We start from the raw sequence: 19,611 nt of genomic DNA, 5'->3' as shown, positions 1-19,611 counted from the left end.
AAAGCATAGACGCAATATTTATTTATTTGGGAAACAAACAGTTATAATTACATTTAATAGTAAAAAACAAATATACGAAAAACATAAATCAATCAAGTTTCCACTTAAAATTAATGCAAACAAATGACAACTTACATTAAAAATAAAAACAAAAACAGAAAGTATTAAAAGCAAGTAAAACAGTTACAGTTTAATAATGTGACGTAAACTAATTTTTGAGTTAAATATATCTAATTCTTTACAATGTATGTTATAATTTTTACAAATAGCTCGTTACGAGTACTGCGCTTAATTAGTTTTCCAAAATATTACCCAAAAATACAACTTTACATCTTACATCCTAATCATAATCCTATATGTTATATATATCCTACATACTTTTTTTTGGTTGGGATAATGCCCCCTAACCATCAGGTACATCTGATGGTAAGTGAGTTACAGCCCATAGACGTTGGCGCTGTAAGAAATATTAATCATTCCTTAAATTCACCACTAACGTTGTAAGCTAAGGTGTTATCCCTAGTGCCTTTTATGCAGTATTATATTTTTTATAATGGTACTATGAGTGTCTTTACCGCTGGCGGAGACTTCTGAATAGCGGGTAAGTAGCGTCTGAATGGGCTCATATTACTAACAGAGTCAGTCTTTCTGGTCGAAGGTGATCACTTACCAAGTGACACATTTGCTCGTCTGCCTTTCTAACTAAAAAAAAGAGAAACTTGTCGGTCTATCATTTAACATAAAGAGAGCACGCCAAATCTGGAAAGTAGATTTGTGCTTTAATCGCAGCCTTCCAGAGCATTAATTTTACTTTCTCCGCAACACGCATTCATCATGTTACCTATAAGACAGTTTTTAATTGATTTTTTCTAGTTTTTATTTACCGCTGGATTTGAACATATTTAATAAAGGTCTTTGTATCTTCTCCGGTCTATAAACACAGACACAATGTATTATAATTTAATGAACTGCATACATTAAAGGATTTTAAAATCATTACTTTGCCGCACCTACTCTATACTAGGCGAGGAAATTCAGTTTTGATCGCCCCTGGGGTAAACAGAGTAATTTTTATTGCATTATAAGTATTTTTACCAGGCGCTCTTGTTTTATAATATTCTAGTGTATTTAATATAATTTCATTTACTTTGTCTGATCGTACAGTTTAGTTATATACCTCAATTTTTTTTGAAAAAAGTAGCATATATATTTGAATCATTAAACCAGAAAACAGAAATATATCTTGAGAATCTTGAGAACTGATATATGTAGATATATCTTGAGAGTACGATATATACGAATTAATTTGGTCTCCGGCTAAAGCCTTTAAGATAATAAAATATTTATGTAGTATGTTAAACGTAAATATTCGGTAAATTATATATTTTGTGTACAAATAGACAGACAGTTATTATTTCATAGTTTTTATAACGATTAATCATTAAATACATTTAAATATAATTTAATCTATTGGTCTCTTAAATAATACAATATCGATGAGTTTTTTTAACATTGATGGCAATCATGCGAGCTCCCTCGTAACTTTATCCCTGATCGCCGAACATTTCGTGAATTGTAATGTAGGTTCGCCTCACAGATTGAAATTAGTGATCTTTGCTTAAGACGTCACTCGATCATGTCTGCTCTATATCTATACTAATATAATAAACGTGTTTGTTCTTTGTTTGAACGCACTAATCTCCGAAAATATCAGTCGGATTCGAAAATTTGTTTTTTCGCTTGATAGATCAATTCTTGAGGAAGGTAATTATAACATGCTGCGATACACGGGGGCAGGTAGCTGCTAGTTACTATCAAAAATAAACGGAAAGGTATATTAAAACAATAGTAGGAGTTTATAATTTATTTACATTACGTAATAAAACCTCGTCTATCATGAAGGGCATAATGGTGACCACGGCTGCCATGGTGCTGAAATAACCAACTTAGAACTTTACTTAGAGCCTGAGGGTCGTTACAAGGGATCTTGTAGCATAAGTTCGGTCTGTGTAGTGATGACGAAATGCTGTAAAGATAGAAAAACAGATATAATGCTTAGAATAAAATGCAATGAACGTAGAAAAAGAATGTACCAAAATATGTTTTGATATAAGCAGCGTAAAGTGCGCAGATGTGGCGGCGAATGGACACCATGGCCTATAGAGATTAAGAAATATTAACCATCACCAATGCCCTGGGAACTAAGAAATATCATGTCACAAGTGCCTGTAGTTGCACTGCACTCAACTTTCAATCCGAAGCACAGCTATACATGTATTGCTGGCGGTAGAATAAATGGTGGGCAGTACCTACCAAGATACTTTGTTTAGAAATTCTTTGAAACGAGATTCTTCCGTGAACCCTCTGAATTAAGGCCACGGCGGAGCCCATCATTACTTTCTACCGATATGTATGGGTTCAAGAAATGGTGGCGCCTACCGCATATAGTTTCCATTCGAATGTAATTCACAGAGCAATCTTCGCTTACATCGTTCACTGATCGACGGAAGTTCGGCGACGCTTTCTTCCGACCTCCGGGAAATACGAGATGGAAAACTGTAAATAGAAGCTGGTGTAAAAAATATTTTATCGTATATATTATAAAATACACTTAAGATTTTTTACTGAAATTAATGAATTACAATAATTATGGGTAGAAATATACAATTTTGGGAAAAATATCATTTCATCTGATATTATACAGTTATACCACAAATATAAACAACATGAGTGATTTATTTATGACTGTGTTTATTGATTAACTTAAAAAGTCTTTATAATAAATTACAAAGGATTGTACATTCGAACCATTTACGGGTAGCATTTAATTAAGTCACGTAAATGACTCATTAAAAGTGCTTGAAAGACCCGAATTGAATAAAGTATATCTTGATTACCAAAGAACTTTTATTATTATAAAACATAAATACCTAATATGCACCTATAATATATCTATGTCAACATTCATTCTAGTTTTGTCGGTTATATTATTATTAATCCGAATTAACTTTCTATTAAATACAGTGCAAGTTTAATATAACGTACCTCAATATACCGAGTTCCTCGATTTAACAAATTCTTCGCCTTCGCCAAATCCCCTTGAATCGTCTATAAGAGACAATGTAAAATATCCCTTTACATTACGACTATTTTTTGTAACAACCTCTTTATAACGAATTTTCAACTATTAAGACAAAGTATAAATACCTCAAAATTGTCAACCCAAAACCTTAAAGTCACCACCAAAAATTGTTGTTACCTACCTAATTGTTTTCAAATAGAAAATATATACAGTAATTTGACAAAAATGTGTTATCATTTATTAGTAGAAGTTGTAATAAGATAAGTACGTAATGTCGAGCTGAATAAAACTGTTTTTTTACTTCTTTATAACGAATTTTAGACCAACCGAACCTCAACAAAACAAACCTCAGTTTAACGAAATACTTGATAAAACGAATATTTACTTGTTCGCTTCCGATTTGTTATATCCAGGTTGCACTGTATTATACAATTATTTAAAATGAATTTTTCTTTTGAATTTAAACTTAGCTCTATGTTATTTCTTACTAACCGTAGCTTATTATTATTAATTATGTTTGCTAGTTTTAAGTGCGTAATATTCCAATACTAGATGACAATGAAATGTATTTTCACGTATTTATATGTTCCAAATAAATATTTTTTAGCAGTATTTGTATGTTAACTATCCACGACACAATATTAGTATGTTTATTGTAAGTGGTACAGTGCTGGAATCAGTGAATCTTAACTAAAGATTGTGAATTGAAACTAGAGCAATCACCATTTCATTTTCACGTTCTTTGTGTTTATAGTTCAACGTGTGCTTCGCGGCGAAATAAATTATCACGAGAAAATTTTACTACTACTTTAAATTGTACTAAGTACATGTTTCCGATCATATTCCTTCAAATGCGTCGTCAAAATACTTTAGAGCGGCGACTTCTTTACGAGGAAAAAAAACTTTTGTAAAGACATTTACAGACTTTACTTTGCTTATATTTATTACAAAACGAATCTCCCATTCACACATAAGTATAACTAAGTACACGTACAGACATATATAACAGAACAATAAGTCCAATAGGGATTCTACTATATTGAACAATAAACACGAATTGAAGAATGCGGCCGTCCTCAAACAGGGGACCGGTCCATCAGCACATTGTAGTGGAAACTTTATTCGTTTCTTGTAAAATATTTAATGCTGCTTTCACACTTGTGTAACACGCGGATGTAAGTCCTTCCTCAGTGTACATTTCTACGTAATGCGTGGATGTGGTAATTATTACGAATTTAATTTTATGTACCGAGTCTATTTTAAGAATGATTTTGGAGAGGGAAGACTAAAATAGGCGCAGCGGTCAGTGTCGGTACCTCTCACCGCTGCGTATATTTGATTTATACAGTATGTCTACTTCGTTGGTACAGCGGCTACATATCTATAAGGCCACAGATTCCGAGATCCTCACTTTAAACTCCAGGTCATACCGATAAAAAATTACTCGTTTACGTGTTTCTGGAGGTTAGAATTGTGTGACCTTCCGTACCGGCTAAGATTTTTCAGGTCGAATATGACAATATTTGCCGTCCCATCGGATTATGAAGGAGAGGTATAAGGAGTGCGCTTGTGTTTGCTCACACTTGTGCACTATAACATGTCCAGCGTAGTTGGCTGGTTTCCCTTAAGAACAGCCGCGGTGGCCGAAATCAGTCCGGAGATCATCAACATGGTATATAGCCTATTCCAATGGAAGTATGAAAAGATAAACAAACCTTAGATTTACGTATATTGCTAATAACTCAGCTATGTTGTGCACTACTAAGATTTTATGATTAATATATAGTTATTTATAATACAACACTATTGCACTTAACTACTATTTCCACTTTAATTTTACTTTCAAAATTCCCATAACAGTTTCGTCGACGTTCAAAACGCCATTTTTCGCAAATCCATAGTGAACAACATAGATCAACAAGCTCTCAACCAATGATATAGCGTCAATTTGCTCTCAAATGTTGTTGTCAAATCTCAAATGCTCAATTATTTAGCTTTTTTCCTGTTATGTTTGGAAAGGAGTATAGTAAATCATTCAGCGGTTTAATATGGTTGTGTGCAAAGTAAGTCAGTGCAGGGATTATTAATTTTCCTTCCCGTTGGTTCCACATTAAACAATTATTATTGTTATTTGTTGATTTACTATCAATAAAGAGGGCTTAAATAGCTATATGTACAAATCATGACCGCGTTGAATTTTGGCGTGAATGTCAACCGCATTTCGTTGTTCATTTGCAATGCCTATTCTCTCTGTGCATATTGAATCACGTGCTGTCATCAGTAGAGGCTATAAATATATAAAAAGGCCTACAAGACATTTTCGTCCAGCAGCGTGTGTGTAAGTGCTTCGTTACTATTTAATATTCAACGCTATGCGAACTACTTTAAATAATATTGCGATATTTGTCTTTGCTTTAGAAAGGCAGACAATATAAACCACATATAAACGTCAATGTACTGAAAACCATGGGATCTAAGATGTGAATTTGTATATTCGTTGCAGGAAGCCAGAAGGCAAATGGGCCACCTGATAATGAAGCTAAGCATTATTCCTTTATCCGTTTTGGGTGCTATTTTAAAATATAATGGAAACTTAAACTGCATTTGGAACTACGAAATTTTGCGGCGGCCTCCTGATAATCATACGATGCAAAATATTAATAGCAAATATAAATAATTGCCTTTTGCTTACTGGGGTAAAAAATACAGGTAATTAAACGATTTTCCCGAGCAGTTCAGGTCAGTTACTGCAACTACCTTCGCTAATTTTTTTGGGTTTCGTATGAAACGGGTACAGACGACGGACAAAAAAAGGAAAATATATTTAATATTGGAATTTTATACAGTTACTTCTTTTTAAATTAGTCTATATTCCGTTTAGTAAAAGTATCAAATTATTGTTAAAACAATAAAACCTGATAGAATAACGTCCGTAACGAATACTACGTTCACTTAAATATAGGTATATAATCAATTATATATAGAAGCTACTATTTATATAAACCGGAAATTGAATTAAACTTTTTAAGAACGGAAATCACGTTTTTATTTCCTGAAGACATCACCCATGCTCTACTGGTTGAGGATAAATCGTCATGATACAGAACGGATTAATATTACAGATGTAACAACGCGGATATGCGCGAGCGCACGCAACGATCGCACGTTAGGTTATGTAAGCGCGGTGGACAGGCGGCCACGAAAGTATTTTATGAATAATTAATATCGATGGCCTACAACTTGATAAATGCCGTTTTATCGAGTGGCATAATATCCTTTCAGTGTGGACGTTATGTCAATTATTAATATATAAACATATCAGTATATTATTTATTAGCGATGTCCATCTGGTTCCGGTTTAAGAGAATTGAGCCCATTTTAACTCGTGAATGTCGCTAGAGTCGATTGCCGAAGAGTGGAAACGTTTGTTAAACGCCTGTTTAATTGAGCTTTTAAGGCAGTGAAGGCAACAGCCTAGAGATTACAATACAATATACAAGCCAAGCAAATAAGGTTTAAAGTATCCGTTAGTTAAGTTGTTGGGATATACCTATATTTCTCCTATTTAAATAGCAGAAGAACATCGTAACTATAAATATATTGTGGTGTAAAATATTTAGGAAATTAGTGAAGGTTGCGTGAGGTGGTTTGCCTAGGAGCACGGACACGGTTAATTCAGCTCTGTTCCACAGAGTGGTTGATATCGGGCACCTTAAATAAAAGAGATAAGGACAGCTGATGACGGATAATGTCCATAAGGGCCAGCTGATGACGATAACGTCTGGTTGTTAAGGGTCAAAATACTTAACTTTTGAAGTTTTATATTTTTTATTATAAACATTTGTATAACTTGTAATGTTTCTTTTATATTAAAAGCAAAACCTCTTAACATGTTCCTGATACAGAAATAAACAAAACAAAAATTTAATTAAATATATATAATATATATATATATATAAAATATAGCACATAATTATAGTATGAGACCGTAAAAACGTATACATTGAGCGCTACTCAAGCGAATAAGTAATTCATAATATAAATTAACAATACGATTGTACAAGCGAATTTAGTTCATGAAACTAGAGGAAAAAGCAAATGAATATTGCGTCCAGCGCTCGTCGTAATAACAAAACGGTCTTTTTTGAAGTTTTTTGATTTACTTTTATCTTTTGCAAAATTGCCGCACTCTCTACTCTGATTAATTACGGAATTGAATAATCGTGGTTTTGGTTTCATAAACAGATTGTACCAAATTATACATCTAGCACTTTTTCTTAGCTCTCGTTTAACGCTACGGATTGTGAAAAAATTACGTTTGAAACGTCATTAATTCGATATTGCTATTCCATTTTTTTTTAATTTATAATGTAATACTAACTAAACGCTTCAATACGAAAGTGAGTTTGTTTGTTTGTTACGCTTTTAAGAATTTTTGCATAAATTCATTTTCTTTCGTGACTGGTACAGAAAAAGACATAGGTTATCTTTTTTTTCTCGCTGGAAAAATGTGTTACGCGTTTCCCCCACATGATGTGAGGGTATGTGGTATTCGCCGTTGCCCAGGACGCTTTGTGAGTCCTAGTACACCGAAACATCCACAAAAAAACCAGCGCTACCCTCTCCGTCTCTTCGAGGGGCGTCAGGGGATCGCTTTCTCAAGCACCGTGACGGGAGATAGGTTACCTAACACAACCCCTCCTCTATAATAAAATACACTGACTTCGTCTTTAAATAGGTATATATTTTAATATGGTTGGGATATATTTTACTGTTTAAAATTTTTGGAAAGCCACCAACTATTACACAACATTGAATTCACTGACACCTTACTTGTTGACACTTTAAGGCAATTACGGATCCGTTTGTTTATAAATATTTGTTGACGAAACTTAAGTGGCCGACATTCCTTTTATGGAGAGAACTTCAAACGTACTCGTATATATAAATAATGATGGAGAATATAAGTTATAACATGGAATGGGTAAATTTCCAATAATTTCAATATGTAGTAATCTTCTTGCTCAATATTTTATTGGTGATTTATTGAAAATAATAATAATTTTTCTTTTTTGTCTTCAAAATATAATGTTCAGTATTTTATCGAATATTTCTGAATACTTGAGCTCTTATTGCAATAAATAAATTAGCATGGTTACAATTCTTTAAAGGCTACTTAACATGATCACTCTTTAATTTATTTAGATGACCCAGTGATATTAAAACTTGAATGCTAACATAAGATTGAACTTGAGTTCCAACTGATAAGCATCATTTGGGTTTATAATTCGTCTCGTATTCGGCGGTGAAGAAAACATCGTGAGGAAACCTGTTTGGGTCGAATGAAGTTTTGTCACACGTGTACCAGACCGCGTCGTAAATGCGTGATGGAATAAGCTTAAATCTACTTCTTAAGAGGAGAGGAGGCCAAAGAGGCCACAGCCTAGCAGGATGTTACTTTTCTTTTAAAAATATGTGGCGATTAGGTATGTAAATGGAAAGTATGTACTAACCGAGGGTTATTATCAGCGCTCTCTAGAGTGATGATGCTGGGTGTGAGTGCGGATATGATGATCCCAACAGGTACCAGAGCTGTTATCAAGTTTAATATCTTTTTCCATGGGTTAGAACTGAAAAAAAAAATGGATTAAGTCTATGATCGAATGAATGCTAATAATTATTTACAGCAATAATTTCGATTTGTTAAACTATTCTGACAAAACTCAACAAGAATGTTTTATTATAACAATAAGTTAAATCTTATATATGTATTAATACTCTATATTAGCATTAATTACCGTTAGGCTGTCCGGGGTCCTACTAGTACATATATTAGTCCAGTCATCTCAGTAGTTCTACCCCGGAATTTGAGATACTCAGCTACAAAATTGCACACATATTATTTATCAGTACGCGAGTGGCCTTAACTAAGGTCAAGGGTCACAAGAATCGTTTCTTTACACCTTATCTTTGTAAATATCTCACTTACTGTGAGCTTTGTATTTATTATCAATATTTTAGAGGAAAAAAATATCCACGACTTTTGCTTTAAATACGTTTTTATACCTTCGATCGTTCTCGAGATAAATGGCTGAAAGCGCGCAGTGTTTAACTATGTAGAGGATAATTTAAGGTCAACCGGCAGTCTCAGATCAGAACAAGAATCGAGACGAGCTTGCTTGTCTATTAATATTGACATAATAACATCAAAACGATACGATAATATCATACATTATTATTATTTTTGTGTTAATAGTTCTGTAAACAAGCTTTCTATTTCTGCTTGGTAAGTGAGCTCATTGCATTGCCTGGAGCTTAAAGCAAATCACTCGCAAATCAATCATTCGTACCGACAGCCGGCGTTTAGCGTTTACTTGTATGGCGATAGGCGTAACACCGTCCCCGTCGTGTAAGTGGCTGTGGAATGTTGATTATTAAAAATGATAATATTTTTTTGTCTTTAATTGAATTTCAGCCTACATAGCAATGGCTGTGATACGGATTTTAAATGCGGTTTTATGTTCAGAGAGATTTTACGTGTTAATTGTGTTTCGTAATGTTAATGTTATGTTAATATGCTTTATGGTATTCCCCAAACATAAAATACAGAATATAATAACAATAAGTCCTAAGAGGACTAAACAAATGAATTTGTGAAACGGCTGTGAAGAAAACATCGACTCAAAATTTGCAAGATAAACCCTGGGGCCTGTGTTTTTTTTTTTATTATTATATCTGTAGGCGGACGAGCAAATAGGTCACCTAATGGTAAGTGGTCACTACTGCCCATAGACAATGGCGCTGTACGAAATATTAACCCTTCCTTACATCACCTATGCCCCAGCAACCTCGGGAACTAAGATGTTATGTCCCTTGTACCTGTAGTTTCACTGGCTCACTAACCCTTCAAACCGGAACACAACAATACTGAGTACTGCTGTTTGGCGGTAGAATATCTGATGAGTGGGTGGTACCTACCCAGACGGGCTTGCACAAAGCTGTACCACCATGTAAATCCATGTGTAATTTGAAATGAATGTGCACTAAGTCTATGAATATTTTTTTCTATTAGTATTTTATAATTTATTCTACGTGACGAGTGTTTAATTTTTGATCTACTGCCGCCGATTATAAATATCGTACTAAAAAAATTACCAATAAGATGAAGAAGAATATGTGGTTTCATCGTGAATTTGGAACTGAGATGGCTCTGTGGTTAGAATGCGTGCATCTTACTCATATGATTGCGGATTCAAACCCAGGCAAGCACCACTGACTGTTCATGTGCTGAATTTATTTTTATAATTCTTTTCGTGCTTGGCGATGGAGGAAAACATCGTGAGGCAACCTGCATGTGTCTTATTTGAATGACATTCTGCCACATTCGTATCCGCCAACCGGCGCTGAAGGAGAGTGTTTTTTTTTACTTTAGTGTTTTTGTATATCATGACATTTATAAGCGTATTTTACAATCTTTAAATGGACTTAAACCCCCTTACAGTTAAGAGAAAAGAATAAACTTCTGTTTGCAATTGTTAGCCAAGTATGACTTAAGGGGATGTGTGTATTCAAATAAATACGGGAAAGTGCTCAGAAGGCAAAGATTGTTGGTATCAAGAAATATATTATTAATACTAATAAATTAGTGAGAGGTCACAATGGGCGCACAACGCGTGGCTGCGTTTATCAATTCATGTATTTATATGAGTACGTAATTATCTACGCATTGGCTGATACTTTCAAGTATGTAACCCACTTTCCGACCGCAGCTTTGCCCGAGTGAGGCGAGAGTGGTGCTGGTGTTGGTTTGAGGTGCATTCTCTCTTTAAATGTACCCTATCATTCATTCCGGACTATAATCTATCTCTGTGCCAAATTTACATTATTACATTCAGCCGTTCGGATAAAATTGAGTAACAAACATCCAACCAAACATTCGCATTAATATTGTTAGTAACAAGATACTCGCTAGATATATATATATATATATATATTACATTGCCATTGCGCCACCAACCTTGGGAACTAAGATGTTATGTCCCTTGTGCCTGTAATTACACTGACTTACTCACCCTTCAAACCGGAACACTACTATACTGGATACTGCTGTTTGGCGGTAGAATATCTGATAAGTGGGTGGTACTTACCCGACGGGCTAGCACAAAGCCCTACCACCAAGTAAATTTAGAGCTTAAATACATTTACATACAAACTATCAAAACTTAACAAAATCATTTAAATGTCTTACCGTTTCTTTAAAGCTGCATCTTTTGAATCCTCAAAGTCTAGTCCAAAATTATCATCGTCACCGTCAGAACCGGGTTTCTCTTTGAACGCGTCCGGTAACTTGTAAAGCCCACCTGCTGGTATCATCACCGGCGCCTCCATGGTTGGTTTGATTTCTAGACCTGTTTCGAATTTCCAGTCTTTGGTTCTTGGTAAGATATGTTCGAATTTGTAAGGCGAATCAATTGCAACATTATACGAACTAACAGGTTGTTTGTAGTCTAAAGGGAAGAAGTATCTCGGGGAGCTGTAAGAAAATGAGTAGTTAATTTTCCATTATTTGTGGTTGATTTATTATCTGTTATTCAATAAGTCTTGATTAATTCCAAATTGTTGTAGATAATGTTTAGGATCCATTATAAAATTGAAAAAGTTTTTCAGATGTTTTAATAAAGAAAACTGCAATGAAATATCTTAGCATAAATTGTGTAAAGAATTATAAATTGATCTTACCTTACAATCTCTATTGACGGCTTAGAAACATGCGGATTAAATGATCCTACAGTTGCTTGCGTAGGTACAACGAACTTATCTTCATCATAGAAATATCCTAAAGGCGGACTCGGCTTGAATTCTTTTCCTTTGAAACTTTCATTTTCAATATTATAGCTGTTATCAGTTATATTAGACTTATTATCATTCATATTTAAGTTAGATTTTGCATAAGTAGCATTAACTTTCCAAGACGTCGTATCAGTAAACAGTTTTATTCCATTCTTGTGATCTTGTTTTTCTTTTAATGATATTTCGACTTCATTGTTATTTTGAAGTTGTTCAAGTTCTGCTTCTTTTAGTGTACTTAAAATCTTACTGTCATATTTTTTTAACTCAGTGTTACTTGTTTTATCTCTTGATTGGGTTTGGTTAATTTCTTTCTCATTATTTTTATTCATGTTATCTCTGAACACATTATTCGCTTCTCTATGATAAGCAATGTTCTCGACTGGATATAATGTGGTGACATTATGATTTGATGCATTATTTGCATTCTGAATGAGCCTGAGACAGGATACACTGCTCACGAGACATGTTATATATACGAGTATCTGTAAAAGTAAAACGAATTCTGTCGGCAACTGAAGAAGACATCATTTGATTTAAATAATGTAATGAAAATAATACTTCGTAGTTCTTAACAAATACCTTGACCAAATAATAGTTAAATAATGAGTCATAAGGAAGACAACTGGTTAATTGTATTATCTTTTGTATTTTTATTCACTAAAGAAATAGTATTTTATAACTTTCAAGACTTGGTTATTGAATATTATAATGATTCGATTCAAAAGGATAGAATGACCCTTATTTGCCGTCACTGAAACTGTTCGAGAAAGTGGTGAATAGGTTGCGGTTCAGAGGTCAGGACACTGACCTTTGTTATCGCCTCCGATTTACAAGAATCGTGAACTTGCCTTAGAACAGTATATCATTAGGAGTTGCACTTAGCTTATGTCAACTCTCGCAGATAAAACTTTATAAGTCATAAGATTTGGACGACACGACTTCAGTGATACTTCATCTGTTTTTTAACATTTTTCTTTAATATAAATAAAATGTGACTCGTGAGAATGACCAGTTAGCTGTAAAAACTCAATCAACTGGGATTTTACAAACAAAAACTTTCAAATCATGCTCCCGTTTCGTTATGAATTGCGGCCAGGAAACCTAACAATTTAGTTTCAAGACTGGGATAGCATATGTCATAAAACTTATCGTGGATAAATAATCAATCTTACAATATCATTGAATACTAATAACGATAATCACTTTCGAGCCATTTCGTTGTCTGGATTTCGCTTTCAATAAAAATAAAAATAAACTTTTTAATCGTGATGTAGTCGCGAGAGATAATAATGAGGTGACGAGCCAAAGAATTTTAAGATGTCTGCACGTGAAGGTATTCCGCATACCAGGTGTAAGAGGTGTAGAGAATTGTTATCTAATCTAAAATGTTAAACGAATGAGTGCTCTTGAGGCCGCGATGAATGTGGCTTTTGTCGCAAATGTCACAGACTAAAGAAACTGATTTAAAAATCCAGTTTGCGGTTTGGAAAAAGAAAATATTGAATATTAAAATACATTTATTTCATTAATAGTATTATCGTAGCCATAAAGTAAACGGTGTTTTAAATAAAATAAGCGTATGTATGTATGTCACATTATTATCATAAAATATTTTTAAATATAATTAGAGCCATTTTATTTCGCACATACAAAAAATCTATCTCCTAGTCATACCGTAACAGCTTAGTCTGTGTACGCGGTCAGTGACTTACTGATTTGGGTGAAAGTGAGCCGAGTTATGCAACGCAGCTCGGTGCCGTAACTTGTGTTTATCATTTCTTCTCACTATTTGGGTCAATAGGATTTAAAATATAATTGAAAGTGCTTAAAATCCTATTTTAATTTATAATTACTCATACAAAGAAGGCTTTTTCCTTTTTTATTATGAAATATCTGTTTTATATTACGTTTTGGTTTGTAAATCGAAGATTATAATATACAAGAGGGCGATTTGGTAAACTTAAACTATTATCATTATTATAAAAATTCTGAGTACAATGACTACTAAAACTGCGGTTTTAGTGTTTAGTAAATTTCAAAGAGAAAGTGTAAATGCTCGTTGCATAATGTTAACATATTTTTTCATTGTTCGCAAACAATAGATCTTCTAACATATTATTTACATAACAATGATAACTTAATAAAAAACTTTTGTATTTTTTGTTCGTAATATACTTTGCATCACGATGTTTGTAAAGTATATTTGATTGTAAACTTTTATGATATTTTTGAAGGCTCTATTAATATAAATATATTTATACGATGACTTATTTCACTTAGGTATTAAAAAATGTAATATTTGTGCAAATAATATATATTTATTTTGATAAAAACTAACACGGTTGTTAAATAGGTTATGTTTTGGTATGAATTTTACTTGCTCGTAGAGCTTCGTGCAACCCCGTTTGGGTATCTGATTGGTACCTGATGATATGTGAGAACAAATCATATATTCTACAGCCAAACAGCTATTCTTAGTAATGCTGTGTTCTTGTAGGAGTGCAACTGAACCAGTGTTACTATAGGCACAAGGGATATAATATCTTAGTTACCCAGGTTAGTGGCGCATTGTTATTGCAAGAATTGAATAATAAAAATAAATAAATATAATATATAGAATAAAAAATAATAAATAATTCTCTTGTTTTGCTGTCGGTACACTAATGTATGGCCTTACCTCTCATCATCTAAAAATAAAACTTCAAACAACGTTATCTATAAACTATATCGTTTCTTTAAAACACGCAATAAAATAAATGTGTTTTTTTTATTGCGTTTTTTAACATTGTAAAACAATGACCTGGATTTGTAACAGATATTATTTTGACTGTATGTCGACGAGTTGTCGAGCGAGTGTGTCGAGCTTTCGTATATACGATGCAATATAAACCGAATGTCCTGGGATTAGGCTCTTCGTGGCTGATGTATTTAAGCATACGTAACGATCATTTCTCTTATTTGAATGGGATATCATCGTAATACGTAAACCATTATGATTATGAATAAAATTGCTTTGTGGTAGAAAAAAAATAATGTTAGAATGTTAATACGGGTAATTGGCTTCTGGATGTGCCCCGACATGGTAATAATATGCGTTTCTAGCCTAAATAGAAACCCGTGCTTCCATGAAAGTTATATCTTTATTCTTTATTAAGTCCCTTTAATAAACCTGACGTCATCGAAATTTATAAATATCGTTTCTTACAAAATTAACGTCTATTTGTTTCATAGCCTTAAAAGTATCACTATCATTCCAATTCTCTAATTTAACAACATTGAAATGAATAAGAAATCCTAAGTTAAATTGTTCCGCTGATGCTGACATGAATAGCGAACTTAACTTGCTAAATACACTGTCATGGCGGTCATGCAGCAGCGAAAAAACGAGTTTCTAAATATAAGCTATTCGGGATCCACAAAATAAAAGCGCCATCATTCTGACGCGGGCTTTGAAACTACCGAAGTCATTAGCGAGTCGATAATATATCAATTGATGATGATAACGTTTCATAACGCTCTGGACAGGTGGAGAAAGCGCCGCGGGAGGATTTTGGCTCACTCACTCCGTTGTTACGTAACCGTGGAACTATTCATGTGATCGATGCAACTTTGAAGCGATGTAGATGCGATAATAACTGATTCGTTTGTCTAGTAGCTTACAAGTATAAAACTCGGGACGCCGAGGTCATAGAGTCAAACCCCTGGTCGTGCCTGTTAAATATTATTGGGATTTTCTGATTTAAGATGGCAGTATGGCACCCGCAAGCAGGGTTGGATCCGCAGCTTTTTTGTATATTCTACTATATCTACAAATAATTGTCAGAAGTTTTTTTTATAAAGAATTGATAAAGATTTATTAGGCGTTGAAATAATTTGATTCGTTATAATTATTCCACTACTCGATAATCACGGAAATTTCTAGATGTTTAAATCCGGCCCAGCTCTCGTACATCGGACGGCACGTAAATCCCAGCTACTGAACTCTCTCCGCTCGTGTCAGATTCCCGTTCCGTTTGATTATGAGACTGAGAGAATGGTTGCACTTGCATTTTCCGCACACACTTTTACTTTGACTAAGTAAAATAAGAAAGGTCACAAAAGACTGGACTTTCTTTATGAAGTAATTAAACTGACGGTTAAACGGGCCACCGGACAGTAAGTGGTCATCATCGCCCAGAAACAATGGCGTCGTAAGAAACATTTACAATTCTTAACATAACAAATGCGTGTTGGAAATAGGATGTTATGTCCCTTTTGCGTGGGTCACTCACCTTGCCAACCGGAACACAATAATTGTACTGCTCTTTGGTAGTACAATATGCGTGTGTTACCTAGGGGGCTCGCACAAAGCCCATTATTATTCAATAAATTAAATTGCATAATAGATTAATAATTATCATTATATGTATTAAACAGCAATTTATAAACATTGCGAAAGTTAAACGCTGATCTTATGCGTGAAGACAAGTTCAAGGTGATTAGAACTATTAATGTCTGGTGATCTGTTGTAAAACGATAAGAAAAACATGAAAGTAAAAGGAAATTATTAAGTATGTAAGTAGCGCTTATATGGAAGGCTCACACCATTGCTAATGAGTCATTTAAATGACGGTGAAAGTATCAGGGCGAAAACCTTATTTCCTCACTCTTCATAATCATGGTTGAGCACGTTATATCTCAACTTGTGTGGCATTCACTTAATACAGCATAACATTTGTTTTTATATCAGAACAATAACAAAGCATTTTCAATATAATATTCAACATTTAAATCGAAGGCTCTAAATAAAAGTGGATTGTAAAAAATTATTTATGTGTCGTAAGGCAACTCTACCACGTTTCCATTCGAGTCCAGAATAAGTAAGTAAAACATTACCAGTGTTTTACGTCTGTGTTAAATTCAGAGCTTACAATTTAAAAGCGATAAATTGTAAACATCATGCTACTAATCTATTGCCTTCTAAACGGTTCCGAGATATCTCGGAATATTATGATATACGGAAATTACTCAAAAGGCCTCGTCTAACTGACTAACTGACTTGTTACTGAATTTTATGTGACTTGTGCACATGAATCCCGTATTCATTAATTATAGAGAGAATTATAGAGTACTATGTAGAGATACTCTACATAGTAGGGTTTTGTGCAAACTCATTTGGGTAAGACCACAGATTCATAAAATATTCTGCCAAACAGAAATACTTAGTATTGTTGGGTTCCGGATTGAATGGCTCAGCCACCGTTACTACAGGCACTAGGGACACAACATCCTAGTTCCCAAGGTTGGTGGCGTATCTGCGATGTAAGGAATGGTTAATACAATGAAAATGTGATGGCGCGATGGCGATTATTTACCATCTAGTGGCCTATTGCCCGCCCACCATACCTATTTTATTAAAAAGCACATGAGTTGACCTGGAGTTACGCATTGAACGTCAATCTATATCTTGAGTATTATGTTATATAGTAGATAAATATACACATATTTTTTAAATAATACTAGTAATTTTACGGAATTACTAATATTCCTATTTATAGCTCTAATTGAGCTCTAAAGCTTGTGCTAGGAGTGGGCACGACAATAGCCTAACGGATCAGGCTCCTGCAACTTGTTACATCGCTAGGCGGCCCGTAAATCATTGCACTATTGACGCTTTTACATAATATATAAGAACAAACTGTACGATTGACAGTTTAACCAGTGATTTATTTATAAAAACAACCTGCCCAGTAATAAAAGTATGTTATTTATGAGTGATCTTCGATTGGCTTATAATTCGTATCTCATTACATGACGTACTCGAGCCGGTCTAAAGATCATGTCAATATAGTTTATGTAGTTTCTGACATAATTTGTAACATACAGATTGCATTATTAATTATTTATTCAAAAGTATAGATATCAACACTCACCATGGTGTGCGGGGAGATGTCACCATAATAACTACAAACGACGGTGACGGCGAACCATTTATAACATCTTAAGCGTCTGCTGTCTTTAGGGCATTTCCATTGTTTTCATTTGCTTGAAGAATTAGGGATGGACTCGTAGTTCGCTTATCGATATTTATTTTGACAAAAATATTCGTTCAAATTAAAATATGAGTATATTTGGTGTTCTATTTTTATTATGTGTATTTTGATTAACTTTAAAAATATCGATAGTTTATAAATCCATTAGAATTTTAATAATCATACGAAGGTAAAATTAATATGATTGTTGCTGAAAATTGCGACTATGGTTTCATCCTTTTTGTAATATTAAATTATGATAGTTTTGACATCCGGGAATGAAATGAATTATAAACGCAAATTAAGCTCACGAAACTCTTAGGTAATGGAATTTTACATGAATTAATTAAAATTTAAATGTGCTAAGGTTTATATAATATTCTTAAAACAGGACATCCACCTCAGCTAATGTATAAATTGTCAAATATGCAAATATCGAAGCTTATAATTTTAATGTGTTAAATTGATATTTTTCAAATATCTATGTATATATATATATATATATAAGTTGGCCTATTGACAAATTTAAATCTCACACAGCCAAGAGGCATGGGAGTGTGTCACTGTCAATTTCCTTATTCTGGTCTTCTACTGAGAATTCTTTAACAGGAACTCGATAATGTGACTCTGGATTTCAATTATATTCTGATCCGAGATCATATTAGTTTGTCTCAAGACCAATGCCAGCCCTGTTTAACTTTTCAAATGTTTTCTGCCTCTAATTAACATATAATATATATTTACACACATACATACATATAAAGATATATTTATATCATCACCATATCAAAAATATGCAAACTAATAAAATAGATCCATATTTACATGTAGGTATATACTTCCTCAAATAGAGAGGCGGCCTTAGCCCAGTCGTGGGAAATTTACTTTACTGTCTTATGTATTCTTAATAAAAATAATAATTGTGATGAATATATGTATTCTATCGATATGTATTACAACACTAGAGCAATTTACCAGCGATCACGAGCGCGTGCGCAGTATTGTTGACTTCATTGTAATTATTTCCATGTACGCGTAACTCCAGGTCATTATAACTTTTTTCTTAAGCAACACCAACGAGGAAATGTGGACTAATTATTATTTATAGAAATGGTATTTTATATAGAATGTTAATTTGACTTTATTCGAGTTTTCAACTTTCTAGCTACTTCGTACGATTTTATGTAACGCTTCGTATCGCTGCCAATTTGTTTCCAAGAGGATTTTTTGTCTTCGCCAAAAAAGTAACAGTTTGGGGTATTACGATGTAAATATTATAATAAATAAATGGGTTTGATTAAAGGCACATAATAAACTTATAAAATAATATATCTCTCTCTAAATGTTGAGAACCAACCTGTGGCCCTATTTTTATGTATCCTTTAAATGTTATACTTCTCATAGCTAACGCACATAACACTTTTGACATTTCACGATCGTATACTTCTGAGAGTTTCGATTTTTGCCGAAAGAATAGTTCTCAAATTACTTTTAAATATATACAATCAGAGAGTCTATCATGAAATAAAAATAATTGTTTTATGACTTCACGTGTATTGTTTTTAAGATTAGCAATTGTGTTTGGAAATTTAAATAATTTTGATATCAAATATGATATGCACGAAGATAATTCGTTTTTATAGAATAAACGTGTTTACAATAGAAATA

The 19,611-nt window shown here is 33.5% G+C and overlaps 1 protein-coding gene across 2 annotated transcripts; it reads right to left on the bottom strand.

The window, feature by feature from the left end:
* Positions 1-1,849: 1,849 nt before the first annotated feature.
* Positions 1,850-17,992, bottom strand: LOC113396545 (uncharacterized). Of its 2 annotated transcripts, XM_026634525.2 has the most exons (6): positions 17,845-17,992; positions 11,822-12,414; positions 11,331-11,615; positions 8,596-8,712; positions 2,440-2,556; positions 1,850-2,026 (listed from the first exon to the last, which is right to left on the bottom strand). In XM_026634525.2, the coding sequence occupies exons 1-6, from the start codon at positions 17,845-17,847 to the stop codon at positions 1,873-1,875; spliced, it is 1,269 nt and encodes a 422-aa protein (XP_026490310.2). In that variant the 5' UTR covers positions 17,848-17,992; the 3' UTR covers positions 1,850-1,872. The 2 variants fall into 2 exon arrangements, with proteins under 2 accessions (XP_026490310.2, XP_064073243.1); XM_064217173.1 differs by lacking the exon at positions 8,596-8,712.
* Between the last annotated feature and the right edge of the window lie 1,619 nt (positions 17,993-19,611).

Source organism: Vanessa tameamea, chromosome 15 (assembly GCF_037043105.1).
Source record: "Vanessa tameamea isolate UH-Manoa-2023 chromosome 15, ilVanTame1 primary haplotype, whole genome shotgun sequence".
Classification (NCBI taxonomy): Eukaryota; Metazoa; Arthropoda; class Insecta; order Lepidoptera; family Nymphalidae; genus Vanessa; species Vanessa tameamea.
The sequence above is the reverse complement of the archived record's forward strand: the minus strand, read 5'-3'. Positions and strand labels throughout refer to the sequence as shown.